This window comes from Camelus ferus, chromosome 34 (genome assembly GCF_009834535.1).
Source record: "Camelus ferus isolate YT-003-E chromosome 34, BCGSAC_Cfer_1.0, whole genome shotgun sequence".
NCBI lineage: Eukaryota > Metazoa > Chordata > Mammalia > Artiodactyla > Camelidae > Camelus > Camelus ferus.
The window spans coordinates 17,992,721-18,011,003 of NC_045729.1; the positions used below are offsets into that span (position 1 = coordinate 17,992,721).

Sequence of the window (18,283 nt, forward strand, 5' to 3'; positions counted from 1 at the left end):
CGCCACAAATGTAAAATATCTATGACCACTTTTATTCACAGTGAATTCAGATCTAAGCTTCCCGAAGAGCTGCGTCACCTCGTCATGCTGTCTCATCAACAGGGATGACCAAGCACCTCACAGCCACCCTCTGAAGCACTGGCTTAGCACAGCGATTAACAGCACGTCCCCTGTATATTGTCTGCATCTGTTGAGATGATCATGTGACTTTTGCCCTTTCTCTTGTGGATGTGGTGTATGTGTCACATTGATTGATTTTGATTTGCGTATGTTGAACCATCCTTGTGTCCCTGGGATGAACCCAACTTGATCACGGTGTATGGTCCTTTTTTATGCGTTGTTGGGTTCTGTTTGCTACCATTTTGTTGAGGACTTTTGCATCTATGTTCATCGACAATATGGACTTACAGCTCTCCTTTTTGGTAGTGTCTTTGGCTTTGGTATCAGCATGATGCTGGCTTCATAGAATAGAGTCTGGGAGTATTCCCTCCTCTTCAATCTTTTGGAAGAGCTGGAGAAGGACTGGTATGAGCTCTTCTTTGTATGTTTGGTAGAACCCCCGGTGAAGCTGTCTGGTCCTGGACTTCTGTTTGTAGGGAGGTTTTTCATTGCTGATTCTATTTCACTTCTAGTGATTGGCTGTTCAAATGATCTATTTCTTCTGGATTCAGTTTTGGTGGGCTGTACGTTTCTAGAAACGTGTCCATTTCTTCTGCGTCGTCCGGCTTATTGCCATGTAGCTGCTCACAGTGCTCCCTCGTGGCCCTTCGTGTTTCTGTGCTGGGGGCTGTGAGCGCTCCGCTTTCGCTGCTTGTTCTGTTTACTTACATGCTCTCTCCTTTCTTCGGGGTGAGCCAGGCCAGAGGTTTGTCCATTTTGTTTATTCTTTCCCAAAACCAGCTCTTGGTTTGACTGATTTTTTTCTACTGTTTTTTTTAAATCTCTATTTATTTCCTCTCTGATCTTTATTCTTTCTTTCCTTCTGCTGACTTTGGGTTTTGTTTGTGCTTTTCCTAATTCTTTTAGGTGGCAGGTTAGGTTGTTTATTTGAGATTGTTCTTCTTTTCTGAGGAAGGCCTATATTGCTATGAACTTCCCTCTTAGGACTGCTTTTGCTGCAACCATAGATTCCTCTCTATATTGACAACAAAAGGGCTAACATTTTTTTTTTTTTGCAAAGCATTCATTTTATTACAAAATGTAGACAATTAGAGACTGATGGATGTATTGCTATCCAGTAAAAGAGCGTATCAAAACTTTCTTGCTTTTATTAAACATTTGGACTGAGGGCTTCATAAAATGTCCCGAAATTCTGTTCGCTACACAATAACCATCTATTTCTAAGGAGGAGACATACCCTATAGTATAGCAACTGTTTTAATGCAGGATATAGAAACTTTTGGGTAAAATATGAAACATCATTGCAATAAAACTGACATTGTAGTTTATGAAACATAAGATTTCAGAAATGTCTCCTGGGAGAAATGGGAATTTTCCTTTTGCCAGATGAACTCTGAACAGTTAAAGTTCAGCTGCCATAAACTAGACAAAGCCAGAGACAAGCATTGTGTTACTAGGAAAGACCAGCATGTAATGTGGACATCCTCCACCTCAAACTGACAGCCACTCAATGGCAATGACTTACTATATACATATAAGGGAAAGAGAATGTGCGCTCCAGAGGGAAATGACATGACAAGGTAAAAATTCTTATAAACAAACATCTTACTGAAGTATATAATCACAAAGGCATAGAGATAATTTATATGACATTGAAGGATTCCTTTATATTACAATACCCTCCTCAAATATAAACACACTTATAAAACTGAGACTCTTAATCAGCCATTCCCTTGCTACTTCGCTCAGCTACTAGCAGCAGTGGGATGCAAAGGTTTAACTCGCGCTAATCTGGACAAGCCAAGGCGAAGACTCTGATTTGGGGACTTCACAGACACGCCTGTCAGTGGGCTGCGGCCACCACTGCTGCTTCCGGATACGGCTGGAAAAAACACATCACCTGATACTGACAATGACAGAAACCTCACAGCAAAGATCAGCTGATAAAACAGAAGAGGCGAAAAATAAATAAATACAGCATTATCCTGCTATGCAGGTTCCATCAAGTTATATATGAGATCAAAAGTAAGTGCTAAAGAGCAGAACATACGTAATACTGCATATTTTCAAACATCTCCAGAGGCCAAGGTAATGACACTAAAACTTTAAACGTGAAAGCTGAACAGGGAAGTTGGGAGCAAAGAACGTTGGTTGTAAAGGGATATAAAAATGCACACAATTATCTCTCTAAAGTAGTAGCATAAAACTGATGCATTTTTTAAAATTCTGCAACTTTTACAAGTAGTACTCCTTACAGAATCTATTTTTTCAAATATTAAATAACTTTAAATACGACAAATACCATTTTTATTTATTTAGGCTAGTCTCCTTTATGCTACCACTCTAACGTAGCAACTATTTCCGACAAGTATTACATTTCAGAATTCATCCTCGTAAGTGTTTGTAGTCGATCATGATTAGCCATAGTAAGTGCACCTGTGTGAACCTTCTCCACATAAATATTTACAAACACTTCCATGCTTCTAGCCATCTGATTTATCAGCCTTAACTGCAGGTACATGCTATATATTGATCAAATTCCTACAACACGCTTTTTGGGTTGTTTCTAGTTTCTTACCACTTTTCTATAAATGGCTATAAAAAAACCTGACCACTTATTACTTTTTCTTCTTTTGAATTCTTTTCAAAAATAAATTCCCAAGAGTAGTTCCTAGGTCAAAAGATAGATTTATTTTTATGGCTCCTGTCCAGCTGTCCTATACAGGGATCATAACTGTAAAATAAATAACTAGACCTGCTACCCCACAGCCCAGAGTGCACTAGTTGATACAGCTTTATTATTTTCTAGCTTGAGAGGCATAAAATAACACTTTATTGTTTTAATTCACATCTCCTTGATTACCAGTGAGACTGCCTTTTTTTCACATCCATTTTAGTTGTATTTCTTGGGGGCAGTGGTATGTTTATACCACTGGAATCTTGCTGGTCCTCTCGTATTCATATAAGACAGGTGACTAGCTGGCAGCCTGAGGGTTAAATCCTGCTCTCAGATATACTGTTTGGTCCACACAAAGTCAACTTTTAAAAACTAAGAGATTTCACATTAAAATCTGGATTTCTGACTTCTCTTCAAAAAACACCAGCTGTGGAAATACCAGGACCATACTCCTGCCTGTGAACAAGTGGACTGCGAAGGGGGCCGAGCGCAGCGCCGGGGCCCCGGGGCCCCGCTCGCCATCACCTGCCCGGCCCGTTCACACAAGTGAATCTGTAAGCACTTCATGTTTTATGACATTGACTCTTTATCCCTAAGCCCGTTATGTCCTTGTTACCTTTTTGATTATGCTACCTTCAAACTTCTGTAGTCAACATATCAATTCTTTTAAATTTCTTTTGCTGAAAAATCACGAATTATTCTCAGAAGAAATACACTAAGGATTAACCTTTAAATGGCACAGCATCACTATTTCAATAACTAGTCCTCCTTCTTTCCTTCTCCAAAAACATTTTAAATCCTCCTTAAAATCTTAGAATTTTTATATCCAATAAAACTTTAAAGATGACCCAGATGATGAAATGAAGACCCAGAGGAATTAAGCAAGCATGCAGTCTCAGGCCTAAATCTGTGTACTGATACCTAGCTACCATTAGGGGAGTGGCCACTGTGAACCAATCAAGGAGTGTTCCTGAAAAGAAGGAAATAAGCCCAAGGAGACTTGGAATGACTCAGAAAAGGAGAGGGGACAAATGAAGAAAGCCATCCCAGACGGAGGAAGCTGGAGAGGGACTCTGGCAGAATGCACACACCGGGCTTAAGAAACTGAAAATGCATCAATTTCATGCAGAGAGCGCTCATGTGGGTGGATGAGGGAAAGCGGAGAAGGACTAGGCAGGAAGCCACCGACAGTCTGGGTCTGAAGGGAACAGGCCTGGATCAGGGTTTCAGGAATGTCAAGAAGGGTGAAGAACAGGGAGACTTGGCTGTGGAGCAAGAGAAAACAGAGAGGCCAAGTGTGGATGGGCTGGGGGTGGAGCCTGCGAAATGCTGGGATTCCCACACACGGACCCGCCGTCCGGCAGCCTGTGGAGGTCAGCGTGGCTTGAGCAAACAAACTTGTTGCCAAATATATATATGTATCAGGAATCTTAAATGCTGGTACTCTTTCACTGTAATCCACTACCTGGAATTTATCCTAAGAAAATAACCAGGGATGTGCCCACAGATTTCTAGAAGAACTGATGTCTGTGCTTACTGCAACCTTCTTGATAACAATGAAAACATAAACAACTTGCATGCTCAAATATAATGGAATAATAAGTGATGAATAAATGTAGTAGCTAAAAACCTTGGTTGTGAAGACTATGGAATACAAGGAAGTACTCATATGTAACATTTACAAATAGAAGAAAAACCCACCAGTGGGAATTCTCCAGACCCCTGCCCTTGAGCAGCAGATGTGCCATACCTGGTGGGACCCACTTGGGCCTCCTGCTTTCAGCTGAAGGACTGCGTGTTTGTAATGGCTTCCTAGTGGCCTCTGAAGGAGAAACCTTTTTTGGTGAGGGCCGAGATTCTGACTTGACAGCAGCTGGGGCAGCGTCTACTGAGGTCGCTTTTTTGAAAAATACACATAAAGAAGGTGTCATAGAGGAAGAGGAAGTCTAGCATGTGTGTGTGAAAATGATAAAGTTACATAATCTTATAAAAAATGAAAAAGGCTGTAGCATAAATCTGAACAGCTCTCTTTAATCAACAAGCATATACTGAGAGCCTGAGAGCAGCCGTCTTGCACCAGCACTCACAGGCCGCGGGTTGCTTAGCATGTCATGTACGTCACCTTGAGCCCTTGAAGCAATTCGGACATATTAATTACTACCCCTCTGTCCAATAAGGAAACAGAGAGGCTAGTCTGACAGCTAGTAAGTGTCTGAGCCGGGACTAGAGGCCAGTCTGACTCCAGCCTCCACACCTGTAACCATTACACGGTAGTGTCTCACCATTGTCCCAGTGAGACAGGTTATTAGGCTCCAGGATGAGAGAGTATCCCGCTCCCGGGGGCTGTATGGCCCAGTCACTGGCTGGTCACTAACAGAGAGGGCCGAGAAGAGCTGCGTATAAGGCATTGTGAGAAGAGGGGACAGTCTGCAGAGGCGTGCACGGGGCGGGGAGCGTCCCCCCTGCACACGTCTGTGCGTCCAGCAGCAGCCTGCTGGCGGCGCTGGAAAAGCAGACGGCCTGGATGGCTCCACGGCAGTTCAGGGGAGAGGTGATGAGCCCCTGGTCTAAGGGGGAGGCTGAGGGGAAAGCTGCAGACTGGGCGGAGGGGGAGGTGGTGCTGGAGGGGAGGGAATCAGGGGCACCCACCTAATTACCCAGAGGATGAACACAGAATGGGAGTAGGTTTGGGGTTTTTTGGGTTTTGTTTTGTTTTCGATGGGGCGAGAAATGGAGGGAAGAGAGGTGGAAGAAAAAAAGCCCCCAGGCGGTGCTCGCTCCGAGGCGCCTGCGCGCCGCCGATGTGCGCGTCCCGGCCCCGCCGGCCAGGCCTTCCCCCGGCAACACGAGCACGCAGTCATGAGCGCTGGTGTGCGGCTCGCCTCGCAAAACTAAGGAGCTGACTTTAAATTCTGCTTAATTTTAATTAACTTCAATGTGATAGAGCTACTTGTGGCTGGTGGCTACCATGTTGGACACCACAGCTCTCTAAATTTTCTATTGTAATATGTGCCGGATCAGAGACACTCAAAGGTTACTAATGGGACTAGAAATATAATCCTCTTTTCCAAATTCTCTTTTTTTTAAACGATTGAGTTGTACCCTTTTCTCCCCCTCAGTGGAGGTACTGGGGATTGAAGCCAGGACCTGGTGCACACGAAGCACACGCTCTACCGCTGAGCTCCACCCCACCCACCTCACTCCCCGAATCCTTAATCCCACTCCTTAGCAACTAAATTCTACTTCTAATATTATACAGTAAACTTTCTTGCAAAGCGACTTGCTCTGGGGTATACAGAAGACTTCGAGTGGTAAGTCCCAACTTGGAAACGGGAATCTCATTTTTAGTTTTCAGAGTGCCTTGGTGAGCAAACACAAGCAAACATCTAAAGAAAATATGAACTGTATTCATGTGAGGCTTCTTCCACATCGTTAATGTGGAAAATGTTTTCATATCCCAGGTAGTGGCCCCTTGAAGATAACTGTCTCCTGATTCCTAGAACGTGTGCTTGTGCCGCCTGACACAGCCAAGGGACCTGGCCAGTGTGACACAACTAAGGATCCTAAGACAGATGATCCTGAATTATCCAACGCGCCCAACGTCCTCACAAGGGTCCCTGCCGGTGACAGTGAGGAGCGGAAGGAGAGTGACGCGGCAGCTCTAACGGGGGACCGGGCCACCAGCCACAGACAGCAGGCGGCCTCCAGAAGTGGGCAAAGGCAGCGCAGTAGACGGTCCCCTGGAGCCTCCACAGGGGACCACAGCTCTGCCAACAGCTTGGTTTTAGCCCGGTGAGAACCGCGTTGAACCTCTGACCCCAGAACTGTCAAATAATACATGTGTGTTGATTTAAGACACTAAATTTGTGATAAATTTTTCAGCAGTAATAGGAAACTAACACACAGGTTTATCTCTAAAATCCCTGCATTTAAAATCTAATTTCTGGAAGCCAGGTGAATTTGCCAATTAAAAAAAACACTAATTAAAACCTCATGCATGCAGAATACAGTGCCGGGAGGAACATGACTCCGTCAGTACTTAATTCTTACTTCTTAGTAAGTACTTAGCACCATGCTATTTAAGGTGAGAGCAACTCTCACCCATTGATAAATAGTCTAAGTAAGGGAAATTTAGGTTCAAATGGCGTACACATCAAACAGCTAAGACATAAAACATCTGTCAGGAAGTAAAACAAGCCAGGTTAGAGGAAGTCATATTTTACAATAATCCATCATACACATGAACTCAAAAATATTCTAACTTCTTTTATACAAAAACCAAGTATCCCATCTTCAAGTCCTCACAAATTCCAAGTTTTACGGTAAAACTGGCTTCGAACTGAATTCATCCTGAAGACACAAAAAGGCCCTAACCACATGGCTCTGAATGGACAGACCTCGGTGCAAACTGGAGCCACTCACTTATTAACAATTTATCCACCCAGAGCCTCAGTTTTCTCACTGTGAGATGCACGCGGGGGCTGTCAGCACTCGTCTGCCCTGCCTCCTTGACCCACCCTGCCCTCCTCCACGGATTTTAATGAGAGATGAACACTGGCAAAATGTTAATGAGAATAAAAGGCAAAGATGAGAAAAATGCATTAAGTAAACCAAACATAGTCCCTTTAGAAAGTGTGAAGTGTGCGGGAAAAAGCTTACCTGTAGCATCACGTGCAGATTTCGGTTTCTTCTCTTTCTTTTCTACTGGAGATTTCACCTTCGCTTCTTTCCTTTTCATTCTTTTACCTTTACTCTTTCTCATTGTGAAGGCCTCATCATCTCCACTCTCACTAAAATCAGAATCATCCTCAGACTCTTCACCTGAAACACAAGACTACATACTTCACCTCTGTTCTAAAAAGTGAGGCTGGGGAAAAAAAACAGTCATTTAGTCCACGAGGAGATAAAGGATACTTCTCAGAACCTATGAACTTTGAAGTATCTACTATTACAGATTGACACCTCAAGTATGTATTGTCTGTGTCCTCTCGTGTGAGTTTTAGCTCCGTGAGGACAGGGGTTCTGTTCAGTTTGTCCACTGCCACGGCCCTAGCGTCTAGAACACAGTGTCCATGGTAAGTACCCAGGTATCTGTTGAATAAATGTGGAAAACAAATCTATTATTGTTTGTCACCAGCATGCTAAAATCTATCAAAATGTAGTGTCTGACAGCATAAACTTACGGGTTTATTCATTTTAATTTTAAATTGATGTATCATGATGTATGCCCCTCACTTGCCCTAATTTTTGAATGAGTCTGAAAACAACTATCACAATAAAATATAGGTTTCATATGATTTCTACCTCAAAATGTTTCATGAATTTCTACCACTTGTGGAAAAAACTCTACACTTCTTAGAACGGGTCTAAGACCCTCCATGATCCAGTGGCAAGGGGCCTCTTCAGCCTCACCTCATTCTCCCTCCCCTGCAGGCCTCACTGGACTCTGTGTTTCTGCCTTTTTCTTTTTTCCTCCCAGTTTTATTGAGATAGCACTGATGCACAGCACCGTGTAAGGTTAAGGTGCACAGTGTGATGATCTGACTTATATGCATCATGAAGTGATTAACGCAGTAAGTTTAGTGAACACCCATCACCGCATACAGGTACAAAATTAAAGAAACAGAAAATAAAATTTGTCCTTGCGATAAGAAATCTTAGGATTTACTCTCTTAACAACTTTCATAGATAACAAACCGCACTGTTCATTATATTTATCACGTCGTACATGACGTCCCTAGAGCTTATTTATCTCACAACTGGCAGTCTGTACCTTTTGACCGCCTTCATCCAGTTCTCCCTCCCCCCACCTCTGGTCACCACAAACCTGATCTCTTTTTCTACAAGTTTGTTTGTCTTAAAGTATAACCGATCTACGATACTGTGTCAGTTCCTGTTACACAACACCATGACTCAACACTTCCACAAATTTCAGAACGGCCCCCACAATAAATCTAGTTGTGATGTCACTACACAAGGATGTTAGTTACTGACTGTATTCCCCACATTGCACATTTCATACTGTGACGCACAGTGTCTTGCACACATTAATGTCTCCAAGAGCTCATCGCTGCGTCTCCACAGGGCTATCTTGAGCGAGGACATAACTCACCAGTTGCAAAGTCTGGTTCGGAGTCATCGGCACCCCCGCCATCACTGCCCTCTGACAGAACGCTCCTCTGCTGGACCACTGCTCGAGATGCTGCCCTTCTTCTCCCTCGAACACCTCGAGCATCCTCCTCCTCGGTAATCTTATCCAGATCTTCAGATAAAAACATCAGTGAGACTTTTTGTGACAGGTGACATCTAAACAACTGCAGGGCAGACCTCTGTTCGGTCTGCTGTTTTTACTGGGCCGGCTTCACCCCTGCCATGCCTCTAGGAGCAGGCCACACAGCCAGCCCGGGCCAGGTGTGAGACATCAGTCTCCCAGCAGCACGGTCTGGGTTGAGCACAAGTCCAAGACCCAAACTGAGTCTTTTTTTTTTTTTAGACAAAATGTATTTATTACTTTTTAGTGTCATTTGTACACTCCAGTACAAATACAAGAATATAACCATATTTATAGGTATTGAAAGACTCAGTTTGGGTCTCAGACTTGCTCAACTGCTGTCAACTAGAAGCCCTGGGTGGTCATGACCCCTCTCAGGGAAGAAAGGAGGTCTGCAGTGAAACAGAAAAACTAAAACATAAAGAAATGAAGGAGAAGAGGAGCAGAGAGCCTTCACAAATGTAAAGGCCCTGGGGTTCTACTTACAGGTTCAGGAGTTTAAATAAAAATTAGAAAAATAGCATTATTGATGGAAAAAAATAAATATTACTATTAACATCAAACACTTACCTAGATAATCACTAGCTACACTGCAATTGGAGAGATGAGGGGACTTATTCACCGTTTCTGCCTCGTCGTTGCCACGTCTGTCAGTGCCTAGATGGAAGCAAGAAGGTTCGGATGCACTTAATCAACCAGTGTCGACAAACAGGAGCACAAGTGCTAAAACCTAAAAGCCTGGCACCACAGACAAGTGATCAAACTCAAACAGCACAGTGATCTCACGTGGAGGGGCGAGCACAAGGTTAGGGGTCTTGGCCCTGAAATCACAGAGACTTAATCAGGCTGAAGCTCAAATACAAGCTCTACCACTTAAGTTGGCCACATGACCATAGAAAAATCACCTATCCTCTGTAAAACCTGATTTCCTCACGTATAATGTGGAGATAAAAACAGTGTGAGGATGAAATGAGAGGACCGGGGGGGATTAAATGTTGACTGAATGTGGAAACTGCTTATTGAAGTGCCCAGCACACAGAAAACAGTAAATAAATATTAAGTATCATTTCTGTGTAGGCAGATCTGCACTTTTACTAACATAAAGACTCTTCAACCATGATTATAAGTTTACAGTGATCTAGAGTACTTTAAGAGGACTTTAAGTCATAATAATTGGTACTATTAAATTCCAGGGCTACAGAGTACATTACCCTCTGAGAAGTGGTACTTCCAAGGAAACCCTGCTATATAGTCCACAATCTCTTATAGGAGAGAGATTTTTATCCTCAATTTCAGATATATGACAATTCTCTTTTTAAGTTTCTTTGATTCCCAATTACTAAAAAGTCCCCTTGTCAACACTACAGCATTTATTTTCAAACAGGAGGCAACACTAACTTAAACATCTGTACCCCTAAACAAGCTAACAGGCTAAAAACGTCCTCCAACATAAAAGAAGTCAGGCCAAAGCAATTTAATCGGAAAAGCATTCTAGTAGTTTGAATGTCTTTTCCAGTAACTATGCTTTCTGCCCCTCCAGAATGTCAATATTACCAACTGCTGCTTAGTTGCCAGAAAAATCAAAGGGGAAAAATCCACAGAGAAAGTTGAAGTCATGAATCTGAGCTTGCTAACCAAATTATTACCTTTAACCTTTGTAAACAACAAAACTTACCATCATTATATCATGTTTAGCTAAGTTGAATTTGGAGAGAAAGGAGGTGAATTGTTAGGATGTACAGGTCAATTTATTTGATCAAGAAATTAAATTTTTACTGCATACACAGATAAAATTTGGACACCCAAGGTCATAGTCCACGTCCTCCAGTTCGCTCTGAGTGCCAGGCAGAGGGCTATTTACGTGCAGATGATATTTACCCAGCTGAATCAACAACTGGACCCAACTGTGCCCTCTGCAAAGTGCCCCTCTTGTCATCCAGAGTGTTAAACAAAGTTACTTTTATCTCGAGACTCCTCCACATCAGTGGTGCCCGTCGGAAGTTCCTTCACGGACAAAGCGAGGGCAACCTCTAAGTCCCTCTGGTACAGCTTGTCATCTAAAGCCATCCTGAAACAGACACACAAATAATGATGAGCTTGTCAACTACCAATCTCAACTAAACAGCCAACTGTGAGAGTTCCCTCGAGTGCCATCAAAGGGCTGCTAATCTCAGAAAAATGGTCAGTGAGCTTGATCCTAACTGACTTTCAACATTAAGCCTCCTGAAATCTAACAGGGCCGCGCTCTACCCAGCGGAACAGATCTGAACCGGGAGCAGCTCGCGCCCTGCGCCTCCTGGGCCCTCACTGTGCGGCCCCTCCTCGCCACCAGCTCTGGCCAGGGGGAGGCGCCCATTAGACTGAGAACAGACTGGGCTCCAGTGTCACTTCCACTTGGAGAGCTTCCTGGGCCTCACCCACACCCCCTCAGACAGCTGTTACAGCTCTTAAATTAAATTGAAATTATTCTTTTTTTAGTATCTCTTTCTCCCAACTGGACTCTAGCAAATATTTTAGCAAGTGCTTACTGTGCATGAGGCACTGCAGCAGACAGGATATGAAAAGTGCCCTCAAAAAGTCAGTAACTAATGAGGAGGTGGGAAAATAATTCATACTTAAAATTATCCCATATAAACAGACTATCATGTCTCCTACTCAAGGTGGTCAAAAGTGCTAGGGTGTGTCAGAGGAAGAGAAAGCAAAGACAGATAACAGGTTACATCAAGGAGGGAATACCAAGAGGCACCTTGAAGGATTTATTTTTTTAAAATAACAGTTTTACTGAGATATAAGTCACACTGCATAAAGCATACGAAGCATACAATTGAAAGCATACAATTCAGCAGGTTTTAGTATACCGACAGAGCTCTGAAACCATCACCACTGTCTAATTTCAGAACATTTTCATCACCCCGGAATGAAACCTCAGACCCGTTAGCAGTCACTCCCTGTTTTCCCCTTCCTGACACCTGGCAACCACTAATCATTCTGCTTCTGTGGCCTTGTCTGTTCTGGATATAAATAGTAATGGAAACACACAATACATGGCCTTTTTTGTCTGGCTTCTTTGGCTCACCAAGATGTATTCAAGGTTTGGCCATGTTGTAATATATATATCAGTACTTCATTCCTTTTTATTGCTGAGTAATATTCCACTACAGGGATATACCACATTTTACTTATCTGTTCATCAGCTGGGAGACATCAGGATTACTTCCACTTTTTGCCTATTAGAAACAATGCTCCTGTGAGTACTCACATGCAGGTTTCTGTGTGGTACATTCCTTTTGGGGACATACCTAGGTTGGGTCCGTTTAACGTTTTGACAAATGGCTACTCTGTTTTCCAATGTGGCTGCACAGTTTTCCACACCCAGCAGCAAGGCATGAAGGTTTCAGGTCCTCCACTTTCTCCTCAGCACTCACTTTGTCTGCCTGTTTGATTACAGCCACCTAGTGGGTGTGACATCACCATCTCGCCGAAGTCTGGACTTGTATCTCCCTGAAGGCTGAGGATGCGGAGCACCTGTTCATGTGCGTATGGGCCATTTCTATTCCTTCTTTAGAGAAATGTCTATTCAAGTCCTTTGCCCCTTTTTAAATTGGGTCATTAGTCTTTTATGATTGAATCATAAGAGTTCTCTATATATTCTGGATACAAGTCCCTTAGAGGTTATATGATTTGCAAATATTTTCTCCCGTCTGCTGTTTTTTGTTTCTTTTTAAACTCTATTTTAAATGTAGTACAAGAGGCTCAAAAACAAAAACAAGGAAGAAAAAAGTAAAGAGAATGACGGGGGTGAGTTTCTCTATGTTAGTTAACTTTCCTCACGCTTGCAGCAGTCAAGCGTCATGAGTCCTCTGCTCCATCTGTCAGTGTCCCTCTTCTGTCCCCTCCTCCCCGTCCCACAAGTGTGGGCTTCTCAGGACCCCCTTCCCTCATTTCCCCTCTCTGCTGGTACTAACTCACGAAGCTCCAGGGTCAGTCTACAGGGCCTGCTCGCTGCTGGACAAATCTCAGTGAGGTAAAGAGAAAATATTTTTCATCTGTAGAAAAATACCTGGTTTTAAAGTTTATTTTTTTCTTCCAGTTTTACTGAGACGTAGCTGACATGCAGCACTGTGTAAGCCGAAGGTTCACAACCTTCAGTTCGACTCACATACATCACGAAATTTCAGTGAACATCCATCATATCACATAGACGTGTGGTCCTGGGTTTTATAAAACTGTCTTTACAAATGTAATTTTTGACAAAGTAGTCTTGTAAGACCTAAGGATTTCAGAGACAGGTGCTAGGTCTTGCAAAAGCAAGTTATACCTTCTAAGCTTGATAATTATGACTGCCTTAATAGTTAAATGGGCATTTCCCTACGTATTTGAGAACTTTACAAAGGTCAGGTCAGAAGGGGACTAATGCGCGCCCCTGCTCTCCTACGTGCACTAAGTAAAATAAGACCAAGAGTCCTGCTCAAGCTCTACCTGAAACCAAGAGTTTGAATCTGCCTCTCCTGCAAGTTAACACATCTACTGTCGTATAGTAACCGTATGTCTTACCTCTCACCTTTTTTGGGGGGTTTTCTCCTGCAGTGGGATGTCTTTTTTCTGGAGATTCTTCAGTTTAGGTTCTGGTTTTTCTAATTTTAACTCCTTTTGTGTCATTCTGGATTTCTTCTTTAACGGTGCAGTTGCAGGAACAAAATCATCTATTTGTGTGTGAATTAAAATTAAAAAAATAAGAAATTGCTTTTCCTTAGGAAGAAAAAAATAAAATTACTTTCTTGGTAGTTGAGATTCATTACGATGTGTGTTCAAGTTTTAAAAGTAAGCAAATTGTTTGCTCTCCACAATTTAAAAAATACCATTGGCATATTGTCTTTCTTTATCCTCACCCAGGCTGTCCAACTTTGTTTAACTGGCCTTTATTTTTTAAAATATTAATCTATCAAAAACCAATTCCCTGAAAACCTAGGCTAGTGTATATAAGTGTCAAAGAAAACAAAGGAGTGATTAAAAACCTCTAAAAACAGTAGAAAAATTACTAAAATTTCCTCTATAATTTTATCATATTAAAAAGTGGAAGAAAATGATTTTTATGAAAACTTCATAACCTAGCCAAACATCTTCTTTCAAAGGCCCATGCCCTATTTCTAGCACTTTAACCACACTAAGAAAAGTCAGAAGCATCAGAACTTGGAGGGAGAGAAGGCGGTTCCCACTCAGGACTTCAGCACGGCAGTGTTTCTCTTCCATTACCACACGGGCCTTCCTAGGAGCCCCCCATGGGAACTTCACTTTTTGGCAAAGGGATGTTCTTTTCCAGTCCTTTCTGTCCTCACAGGCTTTTCTGCCCCCAAGCCTCAGAGCTGATGTACTTCTGCTGCTGACATGCGACAGCAAATTGCTGTGACAGCTTTCACACTCACACCTGACATGTGTCTGCCTTCAAGGTGCATACAGTCTTAATCACAGACTTTGGCGTTTGTTAGCACGTGTTGTCTCTTTTATGCTCCCCCACGTGGGAACACAGTAACCTGCGACTTACCTCCACTTCCGCCCCAGTCTCCACAACACGACCAGCAGTTTACAAGTATTTAGTGACAGGCTGGTTACGGTAACAAGAAGCTAGACGTTACAGCCTATGCTGTTTTCCCCCACGTCTTAGGCGCACTTAAGGCTGTGCTCGAGGCGAAAAAACAGATTCCTTCACACTGAGGACCCTTACTAGATATCTAACTCATGGAGAACTCTGGTGGTCTAAGAAAGAAACACAAAACCTACTTTTAAGCATAGGGTAATCTAGCACAATGTTTCTCAAACTTTTTGACCAAAGTTCTCTAAATAGCAGAGACAAGTAAATGTACAACTCAACAGGGTACAGCTTAAGCCTAAACTTTCTTCAAGGTCTTGTTTTATTGTACAATTAATGGGGATTTCATATTATATTCTGTAACACACTTGGGTCTTAAAAAGACAGCATGTTATTCTTGGGGGAAGGGGTGAGGACATAATCGCACTCCAAAAAATGTGGACCTAGGGGAGTTGAGGCCTAAAAAGCCATTTCACCTGGTCTTGTTTGTTTATCATTTATGCCAATAATCCTTGTCAGTGTAATGATCAGTATAATTATCCCAAATGCTTAGAAAATTATTTTTCCAGACCTACTCATCTACAATTGGGTAATATGTTCACTATTTTAGCCATTAATATACACATGCATATACATATAAATAGTCTATAAATTGTGAGGAAATAAATTTCCAAATCTTTAAAGCAGAAATAGGACGCTCCACTTACCATCACTGTCAGAGCCCTCAAACTGTGAGTAATCGACTGGCTTCTTATGCCTGTGACCAAGACAGAAATTTTCATTTATGCGAATGTCCATTCCTCACCTCTATTCCTTAAGGCCATTATTAGTCTTGAGTAAATAAAAATCTGTTTAGATTCTCTTAAGAATATATAAATTAAAAACCTGATTTGCACTTTACAGCAAGGATTTAACATTAGCTGAAAAACGTATAATTACTCTTGATATACCTGATTAGGAAAAAAACTGCTTCAGGTAACACACAAAGTAAGAATAAATCAATATAATGTTTACAATTTATGTTTAATTGCTGTCGGGAATTTTTCAGTTCCTGTTTTATGTGTTCTCTTATTTTATAAGTGCATTCTGTCTTCTCAGATCATAAACTTCTTGACACGGAAAGCCATTTTATTTTCTCTCCCACAATATGAAATCATGTTCTTTATGTAGTGGACACTAAAAACATAGTTAGTGACTTAGCACTCGCCATCTGAAACGAATCTTCACTCTACTTTAGAGGGCGCTAGAAGAAAGTGATATTTAAAGTGAATAAAATAAAGTCATTCTCCCCTAGGTCCTAAATGAACTCTACTCCTGTTTCCATTTTTATCTTCTGCCAAATACCCAAATGTGAGTGACCCAGTTTGCCACTCATCCCTGTCTCAGCTCCTGCATTACCTCTTGGGAGAGTCCTGTCCGAACCACCCTATTTAAAGCAGGGCTTTTCGCCTCCTCACTCTCTCTCACTTGCCATGTTTACTTTCAGACCCCCAACCTGACCCCTTGGCTAGAATGGAACCTCCGGCATCTGGCCCGGCACAGAAGAAACACTCAGAACTCTACTACACCAACGGCGGACCCTAGGCCTCCACAGTTCTCGACGGCGGTTAGTGGAGGAATAGTCTCTAAGAGTACACTTAACGGGAAAACGCAGGGGATGCGGCGCCAGCTGACTTGGGTTTGCGTGTTACCCTGTCACTTACCGGCGGTGTGACTCGGGCCCACTGGCTCTCGTGCCTAGCAGTTTAAATAGATATAAAGGGAAGACCTGAACTTTCCACGTAAAGAAACTATGGTGATGAACAATGAAATAACATGCAGGAGGGAGCCCGGTGCGCTGCAAAGCGCTGTGACCAGGGTTTATTTGAAGGACGGCGGGTGGAAGAAACGGCAGTAACCGCCAAGGGCGCCCAGAGAAGGAGACAGCTAGGGTGCCGGGCCCCCTCTGAGCCGTGGGAGGCTCTCACTGGAGGCCGGAGCGTTTCCCTGGACCAACGGCCCGGCCCCACCGGCGCTCGCCTCGACGCCGGCCTTCCCCTCAGTCCCGCGCAGGTGACGAGCCTACAGCGTCCTCCTGCTCCTCCCTCACCACCCCCACCGGATGACAGGAACCGCTCACCTCGCAGGCCGCACCATGGTCCCCTCTGAGGCTGGAAACCTGCAGCTCCCAGGCTCTAGTCCGCGACAGCGGCGGTTTGAATTCCCGCCCAAAGCCAGGCCCGCAGCTCTCCGCCCGCGCCGCCAGCCCTCCAATCCTCACCCGCCATCCCGGCGGACGCGCATGCGCTCTGAGAGGAGAGGCGCGTTCACGCCCTCCCCGAGGCACCGCCCCTTCCGTTTCCGGTCTGCCAGAGCCGGGTTCGTGCTTCGCCGCTGCACTTTCGTCACGACAGTGATCTCTGCGCCGTCTCCGAAATGCACAATAACAGTAGAAATACACCTTCTTACACTTTTTAAATGATTCGACTCAGGTAGTATTGAAATAGGGTACATTTACACCGAGAAACTTTCTACAAGGTGCTAGGAAAGAGGAAAAGAACCGGGCGAATCTGCTGAAGCGGATCTTCCGGCTGTGAAAGCAGGGCGATGGTCAGCTGACGGTTGACAGCGCGCCGAGTGCAGTCGACTGGGAATTCCAGGAGCCGCGGAGGTGAGCCCGCAACCGGGACGGGGAGGCCCCTTCACCCTGAAACCCTCTAACTGGGGGTTCGGGGGACTGTTCCTCTCGCTCGGCCGGGGCTTCTCGGCCCAGCTCTCCCTTCCCCTGACGCATTTAAGCCTCAGAGCCTCCACGCTTTTGGTCCAGCTGTTCTCCCCCATCCCACTATTTTAGGGGAGCCTTCCCTTGATTTCAGCCTTGCTAATAATAACAAGTGGGGAGAGGGAACTAAAGTATCCATTTGTTGAGACACAATAAATCTAAATGTTGAACCAGTTGAAACCAGAGCTAATGGTTTTTGTTTACCGAAAATATTGACTAAACAAGAATAGACCATACGCCCGTGCTTCCGTAGTTTTCAGTTCCATGCAAAATGTTTCTTTACTGCCTTTGCCTGCGTCATGTGTACTCAACGGCCTAGGATTATTTATTTTTACTTGTATGTTCTTGTAGAGCTTCTTATTATTTATTATTTTTTTTTACCAGCTTCCGTTAATGGGTCATCTTTATGTTTGTCAGATGCTTCGTATTTATTATTTGATTAATCCATATGACAGCCCTACAAATTAAAAGGCTTCCTGGGGCCTGTCTAAATTGAAACATGACGGATGAGTAGTTGTTGGCCGAGGAAAGAAGAGCAGTGGGAGTGCTCTAGGCAAAGGAAAAGCCTTTCGAAAAGTTGGGAGTGGAAAGGGAGATTTGGTATTGAAGGAAGTTCGGTGTGGCTGGAAAATAAAATTTGTGAATTTGTGTGTTGGGGAGAAGAGGGTGCAGGTGCTGAAAGAAAAGTTTGGAGGTATAAGCAGGGACATGGAAAACTACATTAAGGAGTTTATATTGTATCCTGAGAGCAGTAGAATGTCTTAGAAAGGTTTTAAGCAGATAAGCAACACGATCAGATACGCACTTTAAAAAGGTGACTGTGACTTAAGTGTAGAGACTAATGTGAGAACTGAGTTGATGGGACAA

General features: G+C 43.4%; 3 protein-coding genes across 6 annotated transcripts in view; 1 reads left to right on the top strand and 2 right to left on the bottom strand.

The window, feature by feature from the left end:
• The window catches only part of DYRK4 (dual specificity tyrosine phosphorylation regulated kinase 4), a 45,474-nt gene extending 37,896 nt beyond the window's left edge, over nucleotides 1–7,578 (bottom strand). Inside the window, 1 exon segment of the mRNA XM_006175560.3 lies at nucleotides 7,457–7,578. Coding sequence (XP_006175622.2) covers nucleotides 7,457–7,465 — 9 coding nt within the window. The 5' untranslated portion in view covers nucleotides 7,466–7,578.
• On the bottom strand, nucleotides 1,162–16,931 carry RAD51AP1 (RAD51 associated protein 1). The gene is made up of 9 exons (XM_006175542.3): nucleotides 16,775–16,931; nucleotides 15,363–15,412; nucleotides 13,630–13,771; nucleotides 11,027–11,136; nucleotides 9,639–9,725; nucleotides 8,910–9,059; nucleotides 7,457–7,618; nucleotides 4,548–4,694; nucleotides 1,162–2,002 (listed from the first exon to the last, which is right to left on the bottom strand). Exons 1-9 carry the CDS (start codon nucleotides 16,789–16,791, stop codon nucleotides 1,866–1,868), a joined length of 1,002 nt encoding a protein of 333 aa, XP_006175604.1. The 5' UTR covers nucleotides 16,792–16,931; the 3' UTR covers nucleotides 1,162–1,865.
• A 232-nt stretch (nucleotides 16,932–17,163) lies between these two features.
• The window catches only part of C34H12orf4 (chromosome 34 C12orf4 homolog), a 29,843-nt gene continuing 28,723 nt past the window's right edge, over nucleotides 17,164–18,283 (top strand). For 2 of the 4 annotated variants that reach the window (XR_004317209.1, XM_032473188.1), the window contains exon 1: nucleotides 17,164–17,305. The gene's annotated coding sequence lies outside the window, so the exon portion shown is untranslated. The remainder of the gene's footprint in view (nucleotides 17,306–18,283) is intronic. The other 2 variants (XM_006175543.3, XM_014551371.2) reach the window with 2 other exon arrangements.

What these genes read in the sequence shown, in the direction of transcription:
- RAD51AP1 (XM_006175542.3), bottom strand. An exon ending in GGAGGAGTCTCGAGATAAAA is followed by an intron (nt 9,726 to 11,026) that starts GTAACTTTGTTT and finishes GCTTCCATCTAG; the next exon opens with GCACTGACAGACGTGGCAAC. An exon ending in TGTAGCTAGTGATTATCTAG is followed by an intron (nt 9,060 to 9,638) that starts GTAAGTGTTTGA and finishes TTTTATCTGAAG; the next exon opens with ATCTGGATAAGATTACCGAG.